Consider the following 21783-nt stretch of genomic DNA (forward strand, 5'->3'; position numbering starts at 1 on the left):
GGCTTCAGATCAGGACATTATTCTGTGGACTTTGTCTCGTCTCAGTCTGAATCTTTGTCAGAGACACTGCGGACACCTGGCTCGGCACTGAACTTCGGGATCAACAACCATGCATCCTGGTGCGGGATTTACAGCATTTCTCCTGTCGCTCAGCGCTATCCCCGTCGCTCACCTGCTCAACAGCCTGTCGGCCATGGAAAGGTGAGCCGTCCAATGAGTGATTGTGTGCAGAAGGCTTGCGAGGTGGAAAGTGGGGGTGAGTCAGTATCTGTGGAAGTGATTGAATTAGTACAACTCTTGCCTTACAGAGAGATGAGCAAGTTTTCCTTGGCAGAAACCTCGGGGAAGGAGGGAAGTTAACTGTTGAAAGTCAGCACCATGGGGAAAGGAGGGGCCCGAAGCTCAGTGAGAGTCGGCCCCTGGTAAGAGAGTGGAGACGGAACAATGTTAGACTGGTCAGTAAAAGCCATTTATTGTCAGCAAGCAAAGTTCTAGGGTACAAAGGGGCGGAGTGTGACCTCAATGAGAAGATTGTAGGGTACTGGAGTCACCCCGTGAGAGAGCAGACCCGAGTTCCGAGAGAGTTCAGGGTTACGGGAACTGAGGGAACAATGAGATGACGTCCAACGTCATGGTCTCTGAATGGGAGAACGGTATCCCGCTCCTAACTTTTACATTCTCATAGAAACCAGAAACAGGGGGTTAAGTTTTATCCTGTTATCCTATCAGGGCTTGCAGCGGGATCTGGACCAGCTGGTAAACATGGGCTGAAAAATTGCAGATGTCATTTAATGAAGACAAGAGTGAGGTGTTGCACTTTGGGAGGACTGGCACTGTGAGAAGTGTAGTAGGACAGAGGAATCTGGGTATACAGTTCCAAATTCCTTGAACGTGGCGTCGCAGGTATTTAGGGTGGTAAAGAGAGCTTTTGGCACATCGACCTTCATGAGTCAAAGTATTGAGTACAGACGTTGGGATATTCTCTTGAGGTTGTATAAGACATTGGTGAGGTCTGATTTGGAGTATTGTGTGCAGTTTTAGTTACCTACATACAGGAAATATGTCAGTAAAATTGAAAGAGTACGGAGATAATTTACAAGGATTTTTTCAAGACTTGAGTTACAGTGAAAGATTAAACAAGTTAGGGCTTCTATTCCCTAGAGTGGAGGAGAATGAGGGGAGATTTGATAGAGACATACACAATTATGAGGGGTGTAGATAGGATAAATATAAACAGTTCCCCCCCCCCCCAGGTTGGGAAAGACTAGAACTAGAGGCCATGGGGTAAGGATGAAAGGTGAAATTTTAAGGGAAATGTAAAGGGGAACCTCTTCAGTCAGAGGGTGGTGACAGTGTGGAACAATCTGCCTGCAAAAGTTGTGGATGTGGGTTCGATTTCAATGTTTAAGAGAACTTTGGATAGGTGCGTGGAAGAGAGGGGTGTGGAAGGCTGTGGTGCAGGTCAATTGGACTAGGCACATTAATAGTTCGGCACAGACTGGATTGGCCAAAAAGCCGGCTTCAGTGTTGTACTGCTCTATGACCAATAAATCCAAGACAGAATTCACAAGGAACGTCTTTCCCCAGGAAGTGGTGGGAACGTTTAAATCCATCATAGCATAGTAAGGCCCTTCAGCCCGTGATGTGGTGCTGACCTTTTAACATACAGTAAGATCAATGTAGCCACTCCCTCCTATGTAGCTGTCCATTTCTCCACCATCCACGTGCCTCATAGAAATCTTCCTCAATTCTCTCAGATGACTGGATTGATTTAGCACCACGTTCTGCAGTGTCACCCTTGATGTTTACGCCCTCTTTTGCTCTTTGCTCTCTGCTCTCTGATGTGCTCTCAATCTTTGCACTCTGGTTATCTGTGTTTAGTTTGATCATTCTGCTCTGACTTGTGGTTTTCCTTGTTGAGCGCAGATTGGTCAGATTTTGGATACTGACTGCAAAATCAAGTGAGGCTGGTATCTGGGAGATTGTTAACCTCAGAGGCAAATGAGCTGTGATTTTTTTTCTTTTCTTTAACACTTTTTGTCAGAAGCCATAATTATGAATGTTGCGCAAAATCTTTGAAAGGATACAAGTGGATGACTCTTGGGTGCCTATATTTTACCCTTTTTCTGAGTGCTATGACAAGTTCAATTATGGTTGAAATTTAAAAATTGGTAGCACATTGAGTCCATCACAGTGTTTATATTGTGCACTAGGCCTCTTCTCACCTCACCCCCCTCCCCCCCATCACAATATCCTTCCATTTGTCTGGTGTTTCTTTGAAGGCATCTTTGTTGGTTGTCTCAGTTAGGAGTGACTTCAAGGTTCTTGCCTCTCTCTAAAGAATTCACCCTGAATTCTTTATTGGATTTATTAGAGACTGATGATCGTAGTTAAGAGTAGTATGAGTGTGGAGTGGAGAGGAGAACAGGAAGGATACAGATCCTTGAGCCTGTTCTATTTTTCATGAAGAGCATGGCTGGTCCACCACATCACTTTCATCTTCCTCTTGGTTCCTATTACCCTGGATCATCTTGATGCTATGAATCTCAGGTTGAACAGACTCGGTGACTGGCAGAGCGGCACACAGTGTTTGGAGTGAAGAATTCCAAAGATTCACATCCTCAGTAAATTTCTCTTCCCTTTTGACTTAAATGGCTGAATCCCCAGGCTGAAATGATGCCTCACTAGTTCTAGGCTCTGGAGACTTCTCATCGTCTACCATGCCAATCTCTTTCAGAATCTAATATTTCAGTGAGATTGTCTTGTAATAATCCAAATAGTTAAGATCCTTACCACCTCTCCTTCCCGGGATAATCTGTTTATCCCAGTAATTTGGTGAGCCTTCGTTGCACGGCCTCCAGGTATGGACTCCAAGTGTGCTCTCATCGTAACCCTGCACGTTCACAGCATGACTGTGTTATTCTCATATCCTCATCCCCTTTCAGCAAATGCCATTGATGTGTCCACCTTCCAAATGACACACCCACATACAAAGCTGGAGGAACTCAGAAGGTCAGACAGCATCTATGGAGATGAATAAGCAGTTGACGTTTCAGGCCAAGTCCCTTCATTAGGATTCCATCGGGATTGTTTGCTGTTTGTGGATGTTATATATAAGTAACCAAAGTCACTTGAACATTAACATTCATTAACATTTGTGTTACCTAATTTTTTTCTAGTCTTCCTTCTGGTGTGAATGACTTTGTGCATTTCTCCCACATCATACTCCAAATGAAACGTTTTGTTCATTTATTTAGTGTCCATCACGTTGCCTCCCCTCAATTCACATTCAACTGCCTTGCTTTATTTATGTTGTCTTTATATTTATTGGTGCAGTTCCAATGCCATATTTAAGATTGCTGACAACATCACTGTTGTCGGCTGAATCAAAGGTGGTGGCAAATTGGCATTATGCAGTAGTAGGGAGACTGAAAATCTAGTTGACCGGAGTCACAGCAACAACCTCTCACTCAGCATCAGCAAAACCAAAGAGCTGATTATCAACTACAGGAGGAGGAAGCCAGAGATCCTTGAGCCAGTCCTCTTTAGGGGATCGTTGGTGGAGATGGTCAGTAGCTTTAAATTCCTTGGCATTAACATATCAAGAAATCTGATCTAGGACCAGTACCTAAGAGTCATCATGGAAAAAAAGGCCCGGCAGCATCTCTGCTTTCTTAGAAGTTTGCATAGATTTGGTATGCCACCAAATATTCTGACAAACTTGTGTAGATGCACAGTGGACAGGTTGCATCAAGGTCTGGTGTGGAAACACCAATGCCCAGGAAAAGAAAAGGCTACAGAAAGTGGTGGAGACAGCTCAATCCGTCATAGGCATAGCCCTCCCCACCACTGAGTACACTTACATGGATAGCATCCATAAACCGCATTCATTATTGAAGACCCCCACTATCGAAGCTAAGCTCTCTACTCGCTACGACCATCAGGCAGGAAGTATGGAAACCTTAGATCCCACACTATCTAGTTCAGGGATAGTTATTACCATACAACCAACAGGCTCCTAAGCCGGTGAGGATAACTTCATTGACCACAACTCTGAACTGATTCTACATCCTACAGGCTCACTTTCAAGGTCCCTTTACAACTCATGTTCTCTGTATTTTTTTACGTAGTTTGTCTTTGCATGTAACAAGAGCTGCATAACTCATCTCCTTCTACCGTAGGCCTGGAGCTCCAAAATCCGTATGCTCCACGACCGCTGAGCTAAGTGTGTAAATGTAGGAGGGGACTATGTTGAAAAATAAGTGTACTAGGTTTTCTAAAATTGACCCTCTTCTACCTTAAGCCACAAACTTATCAATCACCCCTCGTACTTTGAGAATGAGTTTCCATTTGAACTTTGAAGTCATTAATATAGATCGGAAGTAGCTTAGGCTTGTTACTGATCCCTGTGGAACTTCCATCCTAGTAGTCTATCAGCATGAAATAAAAAAATCTTTAACCTGTTTATTTCTTCCATTTTTTGACATCTAACCACTCCTCTAAAGAGGCTAAATCATATGTGGATGAATTTTCTGTTTTCCTTGTCAAACACCTTCATCATTATAAGACTATAAGACATAGGAGCAGAATTAGGCCATCTAGTCCATCAAGTCTGCTCCGATCCTTTTTCTCTCCTCCTCAACCCCAGTTCCCGACCTTCTTCCGTAACCTTTGATACCGTGTCCAATCAAGAACCTGTCAATCTCTGCCTTAAATACACCCAACAACCTGGCCTCCACAGCTGCATGTGGCAACAAATTCCACAAATTCACAACCCTCTGGCTAAAGAAATTTCTCTGCATCTCTGTTTTGAAAGGGCGCCCCTCTATCCTGAGGCTGTGCCCTCTTGTCCTCTCTGTTTGGTCTCCTCTTAACCCTATCTGTTGTGGAACTATGGAATTCATTTCCTAAAGTAGTGTTGGGAATTGAATCACTTGCTCCCTTCACCAAAAAATTGAGGGAGAATATCTTCATGGGTTTGGTGAAAGGGAAGCATGATGGCAGTGGGGATTGATCTCGACCTTTTTTTATGCCATTGACAAAAACCATTAAGCAAGGGGTCTGTGGATCCCAGATTAGGAATCCCTGATCTAGATGAAGGCATAAATTTAATGGGCCTATAGCTTCCTTTAAAATTAAATTAAAGGCATCCGTTAGTCTTGAAAGACCATGGATCTGCGCCTGGAAAGTCTTCACTCTCCAGGGCGCAGGCCTGGGCAAGGTTGTATGGAAGACCAGCAGTTGCCCATGCTGCAAGTCTCTCTTCTCCACGACACCAATATTGTCCAAGGGAAGGGCATTAGGACCCATACAGCTTGGCACCAGTGTCGTTGCAGAGCCATGTGTGATTAAGTGCCTTGCTCAAGGACACAACATGTTCCCTTGGCTGGGGCTCAAACTCACGACCTTCAGGTAGCTAGTCCAATGCCTTAACCACTTGGCCACGTGCCCACAGCTTCCTTTAATACCATAATAATGTCATGGTTCTCATATCCAAGGAATGTAACCCATTTTATTGGCTTTTTCCTCTTCAGACTGCTTGCATGATTTGGGATGCCCAAATGGTGTGTGGGGGAACAAAATAGAAACCTATTTCCAGATATAGGGAAGATGTGTGTTAACGTGCTTTTATCCTTGTCTTGGTGCTCCATACCAATAGTTTCTTGTTTATATTATGTGCACAAGGTGATCTTTCTGTTTACGTGACTGTAACACATAATCATTTTCACTTGCATTTAGGACATCAGCTGAATACTACTCTTCCTCTTTCCAGTTGCTCTGCCCATAATAACTGAAAAAATGCACACTGTATGAACATTGTGTTGGCACGTGGCCAAGTGGTTAAGGCGTTTGTCTAGTGATCTGAAGGTCGCTAGTTTGAGCCTTGGCTGAGGCAGTGTGTGTGTCCTTGAGCAAGGCACTTAACCACACATTGCTCTGCGACGATACCGGTGCCAAGCTGTATGGGTCCTAATGCCCTTCCCGTGGACAACATCAGTGCCGTGGAGAGGGGAGACTTGCAGCATGGGCAACTGCCAGTCTTCCATACAACCCTGCCCAGGTCTGTGCCCTGAAAACCTTCCAAGGCGCAAATCGTGGTCTCATGAGACTAACGGATGCCTATATAATAATGAACATTCAGACCAGTATACTTCATATGAATAAAATCAGCTGCTTCGTTGTTAGGAAGATTAGAGGTACGGTGACCACCTAAGCCAGCATTTCATAGTTTCAAATTTTTTGTTGTTTTCCTGGACAGAACAAAGTTTAGAATTACTTTAAGTTAATGGTTATTGTGTTTATCCAATACTGAAATACAGAATTTGTGCACATGTGCAAGAGAATGTCCAATTTGGTCTTCTACAGGATATCTCCAGGTATTCCACATAAAATCTGGTAAAGTTTCAATAAAGGTCTTGTGCAGTTAAATATGCCATTCCAAACTGTTGTTTTGTAACTCCGAAGTATAAATGTAATCAAAAGAAAAACATGGAGCTGGGGATAATGTGTATGCTTCATTTTTTTTTACTTTAGTGAGGTGTGTATTTATGACATGTTTAATTAAACAATATATTTAGAATATTACTGAAATATTAAACACACAAAATTTGTCACTGCTTAGCTACAAACTTTAACTCAATATAGAATGCATCTCAACTATATACACAGTATACTGTATAATACAACTACTATATACAGACATCCACAGCATAGCAAATTTTAAATTGTCCCATTCAGGCCGAAAGATGTCCCTCCAAGGCAACACACAAAATGTTGGAAGAACTCAGCAAGCTAGGCAGTATCTATGGAAAAATGTAAACAGTCAACGTTTTGGTGTGAGACCCTTCATCGGGACTCTTAACTATGCTGTGCTTTTTTTTAAAAAAATGATGTTTTCCTGTAGTTTTTTTTAACTCAAATGTCTTGCTGCACTTCAACAGACAGGTTGGCATCTTGGTTTCATTTAAAATTTACTCGTCGCCACTCTTATGTTTTGTAATTCTAAAACATAGAACTAATCGAAAGATAAGCGTGGAGCCAGATACAACGTGTGTATTTCATTTTTTCACTTCAGGGAAGCATGCACTTATATCAAGGTGGTGTAACGACATTTGCCATTCATATACTTTTACACATAACCTGTAATGAATTATGTAAACAACAAAGAATGCTTAATCAAACCATATTTACAATAGTACCGAAATATTAAATACACAACACAAACAGGTCACTTTTGCTTTACATTTCTAGACCATTAATTTGTACCACATACTTCATGCACAGACACAGCCAAATACTCCAAACAGTTCAAAGTATCCTGAACACCAAGTGTAATCGATAAGAAACTACGGTGAACCTCACTGCGCTCATTCTCAGCAATCACATTTGGTGACGGTTGCTCTGGACAGCTCCATGGGTGTCTGTAGGCTAGTGTATTTGTTGCTGGGGAAATAATGGCCCAGTGTGCTGAGCTGTGTTGTAGCAAATCAGTTTACTCAGTGTCCAAAATCTGTAGCCATTCAGTAGAACTGCTGAAATGCTTAAGTGTCTTAATCACCAATAGTTTAGAATCCACTTTTAGAGCTTTGCTAACCTGCAGTATGACATTTTCATCTACCACCTTCTGGCACTGGTACACAGATTAACCTGTAATTAACATTTGCATTGTTGGCGCAGAAAAAAGAGACTTTGACCGGTCTAGTTTGAGAGTTGCAAGTATTTTCCCCTAAGAAGTGTGTTGGCTTTAGACTCTGGAATCTGTTTTTTTTTGTAAATTCAGCAGCTTATCTTGAGGTACTAGGGACCTGAACAATGAATAGGTTTTAGATTGTCTTTGTTTGTTGTATTGGTGGTAACTGGGAAGCAGGACCTGTCCTTAACTCTGATGGCTATCAGCAAACACTACTGACAGTGGTATTAGTTTGTCTGCAGCTGGGTTTACCCTGGTGCGCGTAATCATGGAATCTAGCTGGATAGTGCTGACACATTCAGTACACAGTCACAAGACTGACATTGGCATTTTACGGTGTTGTACATAGTTAAGCTATGCAGCGACATCTTGAGGTTTGAAGAAGAAGTTTTACCATTTGCATAAGGTGTTATGTCCAACTCTGTCATGAATGTATCATGCAACACACATCAAAGTTGCTGGTGAACGAAGGGTCTCGGCCTGAAACGTCGACTGCACCTCTTCCTAGAGATGCTGCCTGACCTGCTGCGTTCACCAGCAACTTTGATGTGTGTTGCTTGAATTTCTAGCATCTGCAGAATTCCTGTTGTTTATGAATGTATCATGGCCTGGTATGGGAACACCAATGCCTTTGAATGGAAAATCCAACAAAAAGTAATGGATATGGCCCAGTCCATCACAGGTAAAGCCCTCTGTATATGTAATATTTGAGTAATATTGTAAATATTTTTAGTTAAGGATTCTTCATTTAAATAAATATTTTTAGTTAGGGTTTCTTCGGATATATGTAAAAAGACCGATGATGTATGCAATGCACATGCCACTACATGATACATGCATGCCTCACTCAGTGATAAATAAACTTACACGACTTATCCCCTTCTCCTTGTTTCCTTTGAATTAGTTTAACATTTTGGAGTTGAAAACATAACACGCTCCCATCCATTGAGTACATCTACACGGAGCCTTGCTGTTTTCCTGCATCATCCATCATCAGGGACTTCCTGTAGAAATGCTCATTGCTGCTATGCCAATGATCAGACCTCTCGGGTACTTTTATTTACAGCTGCCCACCCTGTTTTCAAAAGTGTCGCCGTGATTCCAGCACCAATGTAACATGCCCATAAATTACTGACCCTAACTTGGACATCTTTGGAATGTAGGAGGAAACTGGAGCACCCGGAGGTGGAGGGAATTCTACCCTGATCTTACAGATGGTGCTGTAAAGCATTATGCTAACCACTTCTCTACCAAATCACTGCTTGGGCACAGGCTGAGCCTAGTAAATGTGGAAATGTACCTGTAGTAACAAAATGGAACCTGTATTGTACCAGAGTGCTTTGCCAGTAGTGTTTGCGCGACATTATGCGGACGGACCTTGAGTATATGAAAAACTGCAGAAAGACAAGTGATTCGGTTACTGGAAGAATGCCGAATGCACTAATTAAGCAGACTAACAGAATGCACCCTGTCCCCTGAACTGGCATGGGTAGATAACATTAGTGTATAATGGAATGACTACACTGTTTGTTTTGTTGAAGCTACCTCCAGCTCTTGTGTGGTGATGCCTTTCCTTGCAACAAGTAAAATAAATGCTTTTATGATAGATCCAGTCTTTGTTCTTTGTTATAAGATGTAGTGAAAAGGTATTCGACATAAACTGTAAAGTCTTCCCAGCCTATAGATGAAACATTTAATCCTGTGGAGGGATGGTGTGTGCACTGGCTTGACAAGGAACGTGGAGCCTCAGAGAGGTGCAGCTAGTAGAGCTACTGCCTCCCAGCTCCAGCTACCCACATTCACTAATAATCTCCAATGCTTCCTTCGTGGAGTTTGCAGATCCTCCCTGTGACGGCATGTGCTTCTTCCTGCATCTGAATCACATGCAGGCTGGGATTTAATTGGCTATCGTAAAATTGCCCCTAATGTTGAGCTGAGTGTTGGAACCTAGGGGTTGAAGGGAATGTGGAGGAAGAAGAAGAAGATTTGTGTAAATGGGCGCTTAACAGTTGGTAAGGACTTACTGGTCTAAATTGCCTGTTTCCACATTCTGACTCACTAGGGAGACACCATACCAAATCTGTCAGCTATTTAACTGAGAATCTTGATCTGCAAAGCATAGCCATCATGGAAACATGAGGAATCTGCAGGTGTTGGAATTTCAAGCAACACACATAAAAGTTGCTGGTGAACGCAGCAGGCCAGGCAGCATCTGTAGGAAGAGGTACAGTCGATGTTTCAGGCCGAGACCCTTCGTCCGGATGAAGGGTCTCAGCCCTAAACGTTGACTGTACCTTTCCTAGTGATGCTGCCTGGCCTGCTGCGTTCACCAGCAACTTTTATGTGTTTTGATAGCCATCATGGAACCACCCCCTCCCCACCCCGGTTAATTTGTGGAAATTGGACAACTGGCATCATGTCATTTCCTTGATTATGACCCAGGATAGACACTAACCCTAAAGCACTCTAGACTGACTGACAATTCCCTTTCTCTTTTAAAGCCCGATAGTGGTCTTTGCTGCTGGTGCTGGCGTTCTCCTGGGTCTGCTGCTCTTACTGTACCTTCTGGTTCGAGGAAATCGCCCTAATGACCCCCTGTTTTATGGTAAGGGAACCTCTTGGAGAGCTCTAGACCTGCAGCTTCAGAACAGAGTAGCAGGAGCCTTCATTGACACTTGCATCCCAAAATTGAATCATCAGCTATTTATGTCCACGGCTGGATAGAACTGAATCTACATGAACTGCATCAGACTGAATCAGCAAGTCTCCATTATTTATGGACCCTTTGGCTTCAGAGTTGGAAGCATTGAAAAGTAGTAAATCCTAGCTGGTGAATCAGTCAAAATTATGCGTGTCAGCTTCATATTGTCCTGGAAATAATGTGACCCTAGATAGGAGGTGAGATTGCAGGTGGGGGTGTGACAAGCAGGTAAATGATGGTGGGTTATTGAGTAACTCTTGAATATTGTTGCAGTTTTTGCAGTGTTCTCATTCACAAGTGTCATCGATTTGCTTATCTCCCTGGAGGTAGATGGTTACATCAAAGGATTCATGGCATTTTACTTGAAAGAGGTGAGTTCAATTGGAATTTCCATCACATTAAGTTAATCTCCTGCTGGCTTCATTCCAATGCTCTAGCATTCCTGCCTGTCTCTCACTTTAGCCTTCAGGGCCTTTCAGAGGAGATTAAAGCAATGCCTGACTGCCTCCTATAGTCATAGTCATACTTTATTGATGCTGGGGGAAATTGGTTTTTGTTGCAGTTGCACCATAAATAATAAATAGTAATAGAACCATAAATAGTTAGATAGTAGTATGTAAATTATGTCAGTAAATTATGAAATAAGTCCAGGACCAGCCTATCGGCTCAGGGTGTCTGACCCACCAAGGGAGGAGTTGTAAAGTTTGATGGCCACAGGCAGGAATGACTTCCTGTGACGCTTTGTGCTGCATCTTGGAGGAATAAGTCTCTGGCTGAATGTACTCCTGTGCCCAACCAGTACATTATGTAGTGGATGGGAGACATTGAGCAAGATGGCATGCAACTTAGACAGCATCCTCTTTTCAGACACCACCGTCAGAGAGTTCAGTTCCATCCCCACAACATCACTGGCCTTACGAATGAGTTTGTTGATTCTGTTGGTGTCTGCTACTCCTGAGGTGCATGAACAAGTAATGGGAATTATCAATAATTTCCTCCAACCACAAACACTGAAATGTTGTCTGGTCATCGCTGTTTTCTGGGAGGTTATGGCCAACAATTGGCATGTTCTTTACAATAGGAAACAGCTTTGAATGCCTTGAGGTTGGGAAGGGCTGTAGAAATGAGCCCCTTCATTTTCTATTGATTGTATTCAGTTGCCCAGTGTCAAGAGACTAGGATGCACACACACACCACCCAGTGCATCTTGACGTAGTGGGCAATGGGAGTTAGGCAGCAGAGAATCCGGTCCCTTCTGAATAGGTCAGAGATGTTTGGCCAATAATGGGGGGTGCAGGATGTTTGGAGGCATTTCTGTTGCTGTTTTGGAAACTCAGCAAGGATGGCACGAAGGTCATCGTGCTCAGGATTGCTATGAACCACGAGCATGCTACCTGTTGTCTGGATGACCCATGCAGTGTGCTGCCTCCTGTGTGCCCTGGGTCCCAGTGAGCTTGCAGCCTGAGGAACGAGAGGGCAACATGAGCTTAATCTCACTAAGAGTAGGATCACCTGGAGGTTTAAGGATTCTTCCCATTTCTGGAGCACAGGGAGACTCTGGAATGTGTCACTGACATCACATCCATAGAAGGTTTGAGCCTTCACTGGGAATGTGGCTCTGGACTGGTTTTCAAACTGTGGGTCGAGGGGTATGTAGAAAGCCATCTCCCTTATTGTCAGGGTTTTGCTTTGCCTCCCCGCTGATTGCGTAGGTGGCTGGATGGTGTGGTGTGTTGGCATCTGTACCTGATGCTCTGCCCGTCACAGTGTGGGGGAAGCTTGATGAAGCGTCATGTCTTTTCCTACCTGTATAGGCTGGCAGGGTAGTTGCTGCGGAGTGGAACACAGGGGACGGTTCGGAGCAGGGCTGCTCTGGCCAGTGGTGAACCAAGGTGCTGTTTCTGTTCTCCCGTCACAGGGGGAGCCTTACTTCCGCAGTGCCTACGGAACCCTCATCTGCTACTGGGATGGCACCGTCCATTATGTGCTCTACCAGACCATGATAGCCGCAATTACACTTGGGTAAGACACCAAATAGTAACACACCTCGATGCCCGCTATTGATAGAGAAGGTGGGTGCTGTCTCGTGAAGGGGAGGCTGGCCTTGGAAGGGTGCGGGCCATTAGAATCTGGTTTATCATACCGACAAACAGAGAGAAAGAGGGAGGAGTGGCGAATTCGTCATCGTGCCCGACGCCGGCCCCCTAGGCCTGAGTTGACGTAGTAGTAGTAGTAGTAGACAAACTGTATGTCGTGAAATTAGTTGTTTTGTGGCAGCAGTACAGTGCAAGACATAAAAATTACTTGTAGGCATCTGTTAGTCTTGTGAGACCATGGATTTGCACCTTGGAAAGCTTCCAGGGCGCAGGCCTGGGCAAGGTTGTATGGAAGACCAGCAGTTGCCCATACTGCAAGTCTCCCCTCTCCATGCCACCGATGTTGTTCAAGGGAAGAGCACTAGGGCCCATACAGCTTGGCACCGGTGTCGTCGCAGAGCAATGTGTGGTTAAGTGCCTTGCTCAAGGACACATACACTGCCTCAGCCAAGGCTCAAACTAGCGACCTTCAGACCACTAGACAAATGCCTTAACCACTTGGCCACGTGCCAACACCAAAAATTACTACGTTACAATAAATAGTGCAAAAGAGAAGTAGTGAGGTAGTGTATTTGGGTTTGAGGACCTTTCAGAAATCTGATGGCAAAGGGGAAGAAACTGTTCCTAAAATATAGAGAGTCTTCAGGCACCTGTACCTCCCCCCGAGGGTAGTAAAAAGAAAAGAACAGGACCCAGGTGGAAAGGGTCCTTAATGATGGATGCCACCTTTCTTGAGGCACTGCCTTTTGAAGATGTCCTTGCCGATGGAGCTAGCTTCACCACGGTGATACTGGGGATGAAAAGGTTAGCGGAACCGAGCTTGCATGGGACCTGAAGCAGTGCATGATGGAGATAGAAAGTACGCGTGATAACAAAGCCCTGTGGTTTCCCCACAGGAGGAATTACCGGACTATGGGCCTGTACTGGCTGGGCTCCCTGGCGATGAGTCTGGTCACCCTTTTACTTGGAACTTCTGTGGGTGAGTATCACTCGGCTCTCATTCCCACTCTGCCTGGGAGCTGCCACGTAGAAGGAAAAGTAACCAAATAATGGCAGTAAATCACAAAGGGAAAGCCTTCAGTCTGGGCGAGTGCGTTGTTACCTTGAGATACTTGGTGTGACTGGAGAGCGTCTAACAACCAGATCAGCTGTGATCCCGTGGAATGGTGCACTAGACTTGAGTGTAATTTGGCTTATTCCTGTTTTTCCATTATACCCCTGTCCTGGCGGTGCTTGAAGCGATGGCGTAGGGCAGGAGTTCCCAACCCTTAATACCATGGACCAATACCATTAAGCAGGAGTCTGTGGACCAGAGATTGGGAACGCTTGGTAGCGGGAGTTTTACTTTTTCTTTGTCCTGTGCTCTGCCTGACCTGATAGGTTTAATTCAGGATGTAGATGGGAACTCTTGTGGAATTCAGCATTTCGTTAACTATACAACGAGCAGAGACTTGCATAATACAAATATATTTGCCGCTTATCTGAAAGCTGTGCCTGTAATGTGTTTTGTCTCCAATCCGGAAGGTAAATTCGGAAATGATATTCGTCCTGCCTTCTTGCTGAACGTACCATATGTGCTGATGCCATTTTGGGCTGGAAAGAAAATTTTGCGGAGCCCCAGACCTTTGTCACAGGCAACGGCTGATCAGGTGAGGAAAACGTGGATCAAAAAGGATCTGGAGAAATCACAGCACTGGTTCTCTCGAGAACAGGGAGGTTTCCATGAAGCTACAGTTACTGTGTGGAGGAAGCTTTATTTCCATAGCTAACCTTGCACTGGGAGTGCCTGATGGAACAGTGCAGAGGGAGCTCAGCATTGGATCAGATAGCTACTGGCCTATTTCTGGGAGTGATGAGACAGTGGTGACCAAATATATCTTCCTCAGTAGAGTCCTAGTGACGGATGACAGATTTAATATAAAGCCATGCTCTCTCTATTTCGTTTTGCCAAAACTCCCAGAGCAAAGTAGCATGGATTTGATATAGTTCCGTACTCCCTGCAAACATCTCAAACCGATGCTGACCCTGCCCTAGAATTGTTGCATAGGATGGGGTGGAGAGAACTTTAACTTGTACCTAAATCTTTTCTTCTAAGCCTTATTTTTTCTGTATCAAAAATCTTTTTCTTTATAGTTTGGGAATGTGTGAGTGTCTGGAACATGGACTAGGCGTGTAGGTGAAGTAAGGGATCTGAAATGTGGACTAGGGATTGGGAAAGTGGGCCAGCTGCCTGTCCGGATGGGACTGGAGTGTAGTCTGGCTCAAGTTAGTGACTGGGTATGCAGTGAGGAATGAGGCAGTGGGGTAAGGACCCCTTTGGCCTGAGTTTAAAAGCTCTGCAGAGGGGCATTAATACACATGCTGAAGAGGCTGGTCTCCATTTGTCTTGGCCCCCTTTGCCACCACATCACGTCCTTGCTCTGCGAAGTCCGTGGTATCTGGTCAGCACAGACCACACTGCATTATAAACACACACACCAACTTCCACTAAAAAAACTGAGAAGTGTGTGACTGACAGAATGGCTAGAGTGTGGCTACTCTCAGCATGAGAATTCCCACGTGTTAATTCCATAATTATTAATTCTGTCAGTGTTACTGTTTAATTATGTTAGTTCATTAACAAGAATATTAACTATTTTCTCATTATTAATTGCCAATTATCACCTGATGAGTTGCTATTGATCGTGATTAAACATGTGATGGATTATCTATTGGTTGCTAATCTGAACTGGTTATTTATTTTGGCTGTGCTGTTGTCATTTCCTCAGGTTGCCACGGAGCAGAGGAAGTGGTTGTATCGACGGCCTCTGGACTTGTGTCTTGTGCTTTACCTGTTGTTTGCCATCTTTTACACACTGCTCAGGGGCTTTGTAAGTTTTGACTATGTTTGTGAACAGATGTGCTTTGACTGACTTGACGCAGTTTGTTTCAACCCTTCTAAACAACCCTTACTCCCACACCAACCCTTCTCAGGGCCCTAGTATTGGAGCTGGGTGTCCAGCAGTTGCAATAGAGGGAACCCCCGTGGAAATTGTGAAGAACACTTTAACTTGGGTGTTAGCTGTGACTCTGCGCTCTCCTTCAACAGTCCTGGCATGCATGCCCCTCTGAGGATGTACTGCACTGTCAAGGAGGGTTAGCAGATCAGACGGCGAGTCACATTTTTTGTGGAAGGTGGGGGGACAGTTTAAGAGTGTGTCACAATGTTGAGTCACTGGGGAGGGAGCTGTCGGTGGTGGAAGGAGGGAGTTCTAAAGCAGGTCTACACTATCGACTGTTTCAGACAAAAAGTCACCCTGCAACTCAGATGGATGTTGGGGGCCTCTGGCCTTATTGGGAAAGAGCCAGGGAAGTTCTGGCCAACCCACAGCCCTCAATCACCAACTAAGTGTAGAATTTAAGGCATTAATTTGTCACAAGAATCTGCAACAAGTCAGTACGGTGAGAATAGTTTTCTCATTCTGCACCAGTACGAGTCCATTTCCCCTTTGATCTCTGATAATTCCACAATGGCCACCTTGGGCCTGACCACCTCCATGGAAGAGGCGCCAGATTATTGGAATGCTATCCATGAGCAGTATTGAATTCCTCTCTCTCGATCATTCATTGGTTAATTCAGCTAGCTGATCATCATAGAGTGGGTCAGACTTCCAGTAGGAAGCTGATGGGGTTGACAACACAAGTCTTCGCTGTTTAGACAACTTAAACGCCAGCCCAGATTGGAGGCGAGAGCCGATTTCGCTCGCTCTCTGTGATGCTCACTCCTCTCTCCCGGGCAGCGGAGCCTTCCGCTGTTGTTTGGTCAATTTAAACACTGGCCCAGCCAGACTGAAAGGACAGGGTGTTGAGATCTGAGCTGAGAGCCAATTCAGCTCGCTGTCCGTGATGGTTACTCCTCTCTCTGTGGCGCTGAGGCTATGAAGACTGCCCTGGCTGCTGTGCACCATGCCCACTAATATAGTAAACGGCTAAGCAAGACTTTGGGCTTCGGATCTGAGGACTCAATCTGGTTCGGAATTCTGTTGCTCGCTCCAATTGTTTGCATGATTTAACTTTTTTTTTCTTCCTCTTGCACGAGTGTTGGCCTTTTATTTTTTTTTTTAATTGATCTTTCATGTTTCTCACTTTGTGACTGCTTATAAGCAAACAAATCTCATGGTGTAGGTTGTATAATTTATACATTCTTCAATAATAAAAGTACTTTGAATCTAAATCCTGTATAATATTACCTTCCTTAGCAGTCAATGAAGGGCAAAAATTCAGATTTAATTATTTTTCTACGTTTCCCTGCCCTCGCTCAGTGGGGTAGATTCACGTCCGGGAAGTTCGCTGAACTTGTGTGCTCCTTATGACATGTAGTTCCTTGATTCAGGTCACCCTCGACTGTCCCTTTGAAATCTGTGACACCTACAAATACGAACAGGAGCCTTATCTATTGGATCCAGTGATGTATCCCAAAATCCAGGTAAGATCCAGTTGCTGGGGAAAACGCTGAATGGAACGTCGGCCACTGCTGACTTGGATTATTTTACCCCCAGGCTGTGCGAGGGGATCAAAGGTGTACGATCGTCCCAAAGCTGGGACCATGTAGATGATAGAGGCCAAGATAGGATGTACTCTTCCGGTGCCTGGGACTGGAATTCTCAATCAATTGTTCAAACCCCACCAGCTTCAGTTGTACCACTGCAGCAGTGTAGTGGTTAGTGTGATGCTATTACAGCTCAAGGCGTTGGGAATTCGGAGTTCAGTTCCAGCTTAGTTGAATTAAGGAGTCTGTGTGCCTGCTGTGGGATACGTCATTTTCTCCGAGTGCTCTGGTTTCCAAAGACATACAGGTTAGTAGGTTAATTGGACGTTGTAAATTATCCCACGGTAGGGTTAGGGTTAAAGTTAAATCAGTATGTCAGGTGTTGCTGGGCGGCGAGTCTCGAAGGGTTGGAATGGCCCAATCTGCACTGTATCTCTATAATAAAAAAAATCCCTCTGGACTTGCACCACTCAGAGATGTGCTTCTCTAGTTCTGGCCTCATGGACCCCTCCTACCTTCACCCAGTCATGGGGGGGTTCGCCTTGAGCTGCTAATTCCCCAAGCTCCAGAGTTCACCTTCCTCGCCCTCTGAGCAAACACCGTCACCCGCCTCAGAAATCAAAGCTGAGAAATCGGAGGGGGTTTCACTTTTTATTTCAGCCCCACCAAATTGAAAAAAAAAATCATCTTCGTGGAAGTGAAACATAATAATGAGAATTCCCAGGTGGTCTAGAAATTCAACTGGGCACCTTCTGGGATGTTTCATCTGCATATCTGCTGTGACAGGATGTCTATCTAATGATACCATTTGCCATGCACTATCCTTTTTGAAGGTCTGTGGGGTGGGGGGCAGTTAGACTACATTATCTTATGAGTGACAATCTCGGCCATTCTGGAACTACAAGCTCTGGAGCACCAGTCAGATGAGGGCACTGCTCACCTCGGCCATGTGGGACAAATGCTCCCCGTCCCAGGCGCCCTGCCCCGCTGCCAACCATGGACCCTGGTTTTGTTTGTAATTGCCAGCCTCATGGCTCTGGTGAGAGGTGGCTCACGTTGATGGAAATATTGTGATGCCTGTTCAGTAAGGCCTCAGACAAAGTAGTCATCTCTGCTCCTGCTGACCCCACAAGCATTTGCAGGCACTCATTGTTCTGTGTCAGCGTTTGAGAATGATCCCACAAGGTGCTTTGGGATAGGTTGCTGGTTTAAATGGCTAATAACAGACAGTAATAGAGTGGTTAGCGTAATGCTAGTTCAGCGCTAGCCATCACCAAGAGCAGTTCAATCCCCCCCCACTGCACGTCCTTGTGAGCACGTGGGTTCCCTCCCACGTTCCGAAGACCGGGTTAGGGTTCGTGAGTTGCGGGCGTGCTACGGTGGTGCCAGAAGTGTGGCAATACTCACAGCTGCCCAGAACAAACCTCTCCGATTTGATTTAATGCGAAACAACAGATTTCACCGTTTTGATGTATGCATGGCAACATTAAACTTCAAGTGCTAGAAATCTCAATGACAAGGGAGTTCAGAATCATGATTTATTCTCATTGACATGTCATGAAATTCATTGTTTTGTGGCAGCAGTGCCCTGCAAGATATAAAATGATTACTGTGTTGGCAGATCTGCCCCCTCTGTAACACTGCCTCCTGATCATTTCATCACCTGCATGCTAACTTTCACTTGAACCCAGCATAGTAGCAGCAAAGGCACAATTTTTTTTTTAGGTGAGGGGTGTTGGGAGTTTCCATGGCAGGCACTTAACATTAACACCTCTCTTTCTTAGATGCTGGTTAATATGTTCTACTTCCTGCCCTTCTTTGGCCTGGCCCTGTATGGCCTGTTAGTGCCCGGCTGTACGTGGATGCTCGATTTGACCATGATATTTGCTGGAGCCATTGTTCAGGTGAGTAACAGGCACCAAAGGCAGCAGCATTGGGATTCTTTGCAACTGAAACACCAGTTGGGTCAAGGGTCAGGTCCCATCCATGGACTCCCATCAAAAATCACATTTCAGGAGGGGAGGAGGTCTAAGCACAATGTGCCTTCCTGTTTGCCATTCCCAACCAGACCCCCCTACTGGCAACTGCTTGTACCTGTCTCTATCTCTAGCACCTGAGATCCTGTGACTCTCTAACTCCACTTCCTTGTCCATCCTTGACTTTTCAGAAGCCTATCGCTACCTTCTGCTGCCACGGTCCCAGCCTTCAGAGTTCCTTCCATCCACTTCTTAACTCTCTTTGACAAAACCTCCCCTCATATAGCTTGAAATAGTATTTGGTGTAATTACTCCTATCGATCACCTTGGTATCTCAGCTGTGCTTTGTGGCAATGGGTTATGGAACTCAACAGTGGATAATTCTGGTTTTACTTTTTCAGGCCCAGTTTTCCCACATTGGATCATCTTTACACCCCCACACTTCCTTTACGTACCGGGTCCCAGACAACGCTGTAGCCTCGTTCCTCTACGTTAATGTCTTCTTCGCTGTTGGTGCTCAGCTCCTGGCGTTTCGCTGCGCTATTTGCTCCAGCTTCTTCCTCAAAGGCGTGCCCAGAAGTAACGAGGAGATGGAGAAGAGAGTAAATTAAGAACCTGGCCTAACTGCACCGCAGGCTGAGGGGAAGCCACTAAAATAATACATAGAAACATAGAAAATAGGTGCAGGAGTAGGCCATTCGGCCCTTCGAGCCTGCACCGCCATTTATTATGATCATGGCTGATCATCCAACTCAGAACCCCGCCCCAGCCTTCCCTCCATACCCCCTGACCCCCGTAGCCACAAGGGCCATATCTAACTCCCTCTTAAATATAGCCAATGAACTGGCCTCAACTGTTTCCTGTGGCAGAGAATTCCACAGATTCACCACTCTCTGTGTGAAGAAGTTTTTCCTAATCTCGGTCCTAAAAGGCTTCCCCTCTATCCTTAAACTGTGGCCCCTCGTTCTGGACTTCCCCAACATCGGGAACAATCTTCCTGCATCTAGCCTGTCCAATCCCTTTAGGATCTTATACGTTTCAATCAGATCCCCCCCTCAATCTTCTAAATTCCAACGAGTACAAGCCCAGTTCATCCAGTCTTTCTTCATATGAAAGTCCTGTCATCCCAGGAATCAATCTGGTGAACCTTCTTTGTACTCCCTCTATGGCAAGGATGTCTTTCCTCAGATTAGGGGACCAAAACTGCACACAATACTCCAGGTGTGGTCTCACCAAGGCCTTGTACAACTGCAGTAGTACCTCCCTGCTCCTGTACTCGAATCCTCTCGCTATAAATGCCAGCATACCATTCGCCTTTTTCACCGCCTGCTGTACCTGCATGCCCACTTTCAATGACTGGTGTATAATGACACCCAGGTCTCGTTGCACCTCCCCTTTTCCTAATCGGCCACCATTCAGATAATAATCTGTTTTCCTATTTTTGCCACCAAAGTGGATAACTTCACATTTATCCACATTAAATTGCATCTGCCATGAATTTGCCCACTCACCCAACCTATCCAAGTCACCCTGCATCCTCTTAGCATCCTCCTCACAGCTAACACTGCCACCCAGCTTCGTGTCATCCGCAAACTTGGAGATGCTGCATTTAATTCCCTCATCCAAGTCATTGATATATATTGTAAACAACTGGGGTCCCAGCACTGAGCCTTGCGGTACCCCACTAGTCACCGCCTGCCATTCTGAAAAGGTCCCGTTTATTCCCACTCTTTGCTTCCTGTCTGCTAACCAACTCTCCACCCACACCAATACCTTACCCGCAATACCGTGTGCTTTAAGTTTGCACACTAATCTTCTGTGTGGGACCTTGTCAAAAGCCTTCTGAAAATCCAAATATACCACATCCACTGGTTCTCCCCTATCCACTCTACTAGTTACATCCTCAAAAAATTCTATGAGATTCGTCAGACATGATTTTCCTTTCACAAATCCATGCTGACTTTGTCCGATCATTTCACCGCTTTCCAAATGTGCTGTTATCACATCCTTTATAACTGACTCCAGCAGTTTCCCCACCACTGACGTTAGGCTAACCGGTCTATAATTCCCCGGTTTCTCTCTCCCTCCTTTTTTAAAAAGTGGAGTTACATTAGCCACCCTCCAATCCTCAGGAACTAGTCCAGAATCTAACGAGGTTTGAAAAATTATCACTAATGCATCCACTATTTCTTGGGCTACTTCCTTAAGCACCCTGGGATGCAGACCATCTGGCCCTGGGGATTTATCTGCCTTCAATCCCTTCAATTCACCTAACACCACTTCCCTACTAACATGTATTTCGCTCAGTTCCTCCATCTCACTGGACCCTCTGTCCCCTACTATTTCTGGAAGATTATTTATGTCCTCCTTAGTGAAGACAGAACCAAAGTAATTATTCAATTGGTCTGCCATGTCCTTGCTCCCCATAATCAATTCACCTGTTTCTGTCTGCAGGGGACCTACATTTGTCTTTACCAGTCTTTTCCTCTGGCTCCTCACCCTCCCACTTCAGGATATCTTGGACACGATAATGTCAAATGCAATGGCACACATGGCTCAGGGTAGCTCCCCCTTTCTGTCACCTAGAGTAGGGAGTTCCCAACCTGGCATCCACGGACCTTTTGGTTAATGGTAGGGGTCCATGGCATTAAAAAAGGTTGGGAACCCCTGTCCTAGAGTCAGAAGTTCTTCTTAGTTTACTCGTTTACTGGCACAAACATGTATTGTTGCCTCCCACTCCCTCCCAATTGCCCCAGAACCAAAAGCAGTTAAGAGTCTGTGTGGTGGGTTTC

At 45.0% G+C, this 21783-nt stretch overlaps 1 protein-coding gene across 1 annotated transcript; it reads left to right on the forward strand.

The window, feature by feature from the left end:
* tm6sf2b (transmembrane 6 superfamily member 2b) lies at nt 1-20206 on the forward strand. The gene is made up of 10 exons (XM_072244039.1): nt 1-201; nt 10192-10295; nt 10665-10762; nt 12310-12413; nt 13384-13466; nt 14012-14136; nt 15256-15357; nt 16860-16952; nt 18800-18919; nt 19393-20206. The coding sequence occupies exons 1-10, from the start codon at nt 110-112 to the stop codon at nt 19600-19602; spliced, it is 1131 nt and encodes a 376-aa protein (XP_072100140.1). The 5' UTR covers nt 1-109; the 3' UTR covers nt 19603-20206.
* Nucleotides 20207-21783: the final 1577 nt, after the last annotated feature.

This window comes from Mobula birostris, chromosome 26, assembly GCF_030028105.1.
Source record: "Mobula birostris isolate sMobBir1 chromosome 26, sMobBir1.hap1, whole genome shotgun sequence".
Lineage (NCBI taxonomy): Eukaryota > Metazoa > Chordata > Chondrichthyes > Myliobatiformes > Myliobatidae > Mobula > Mobula birostris.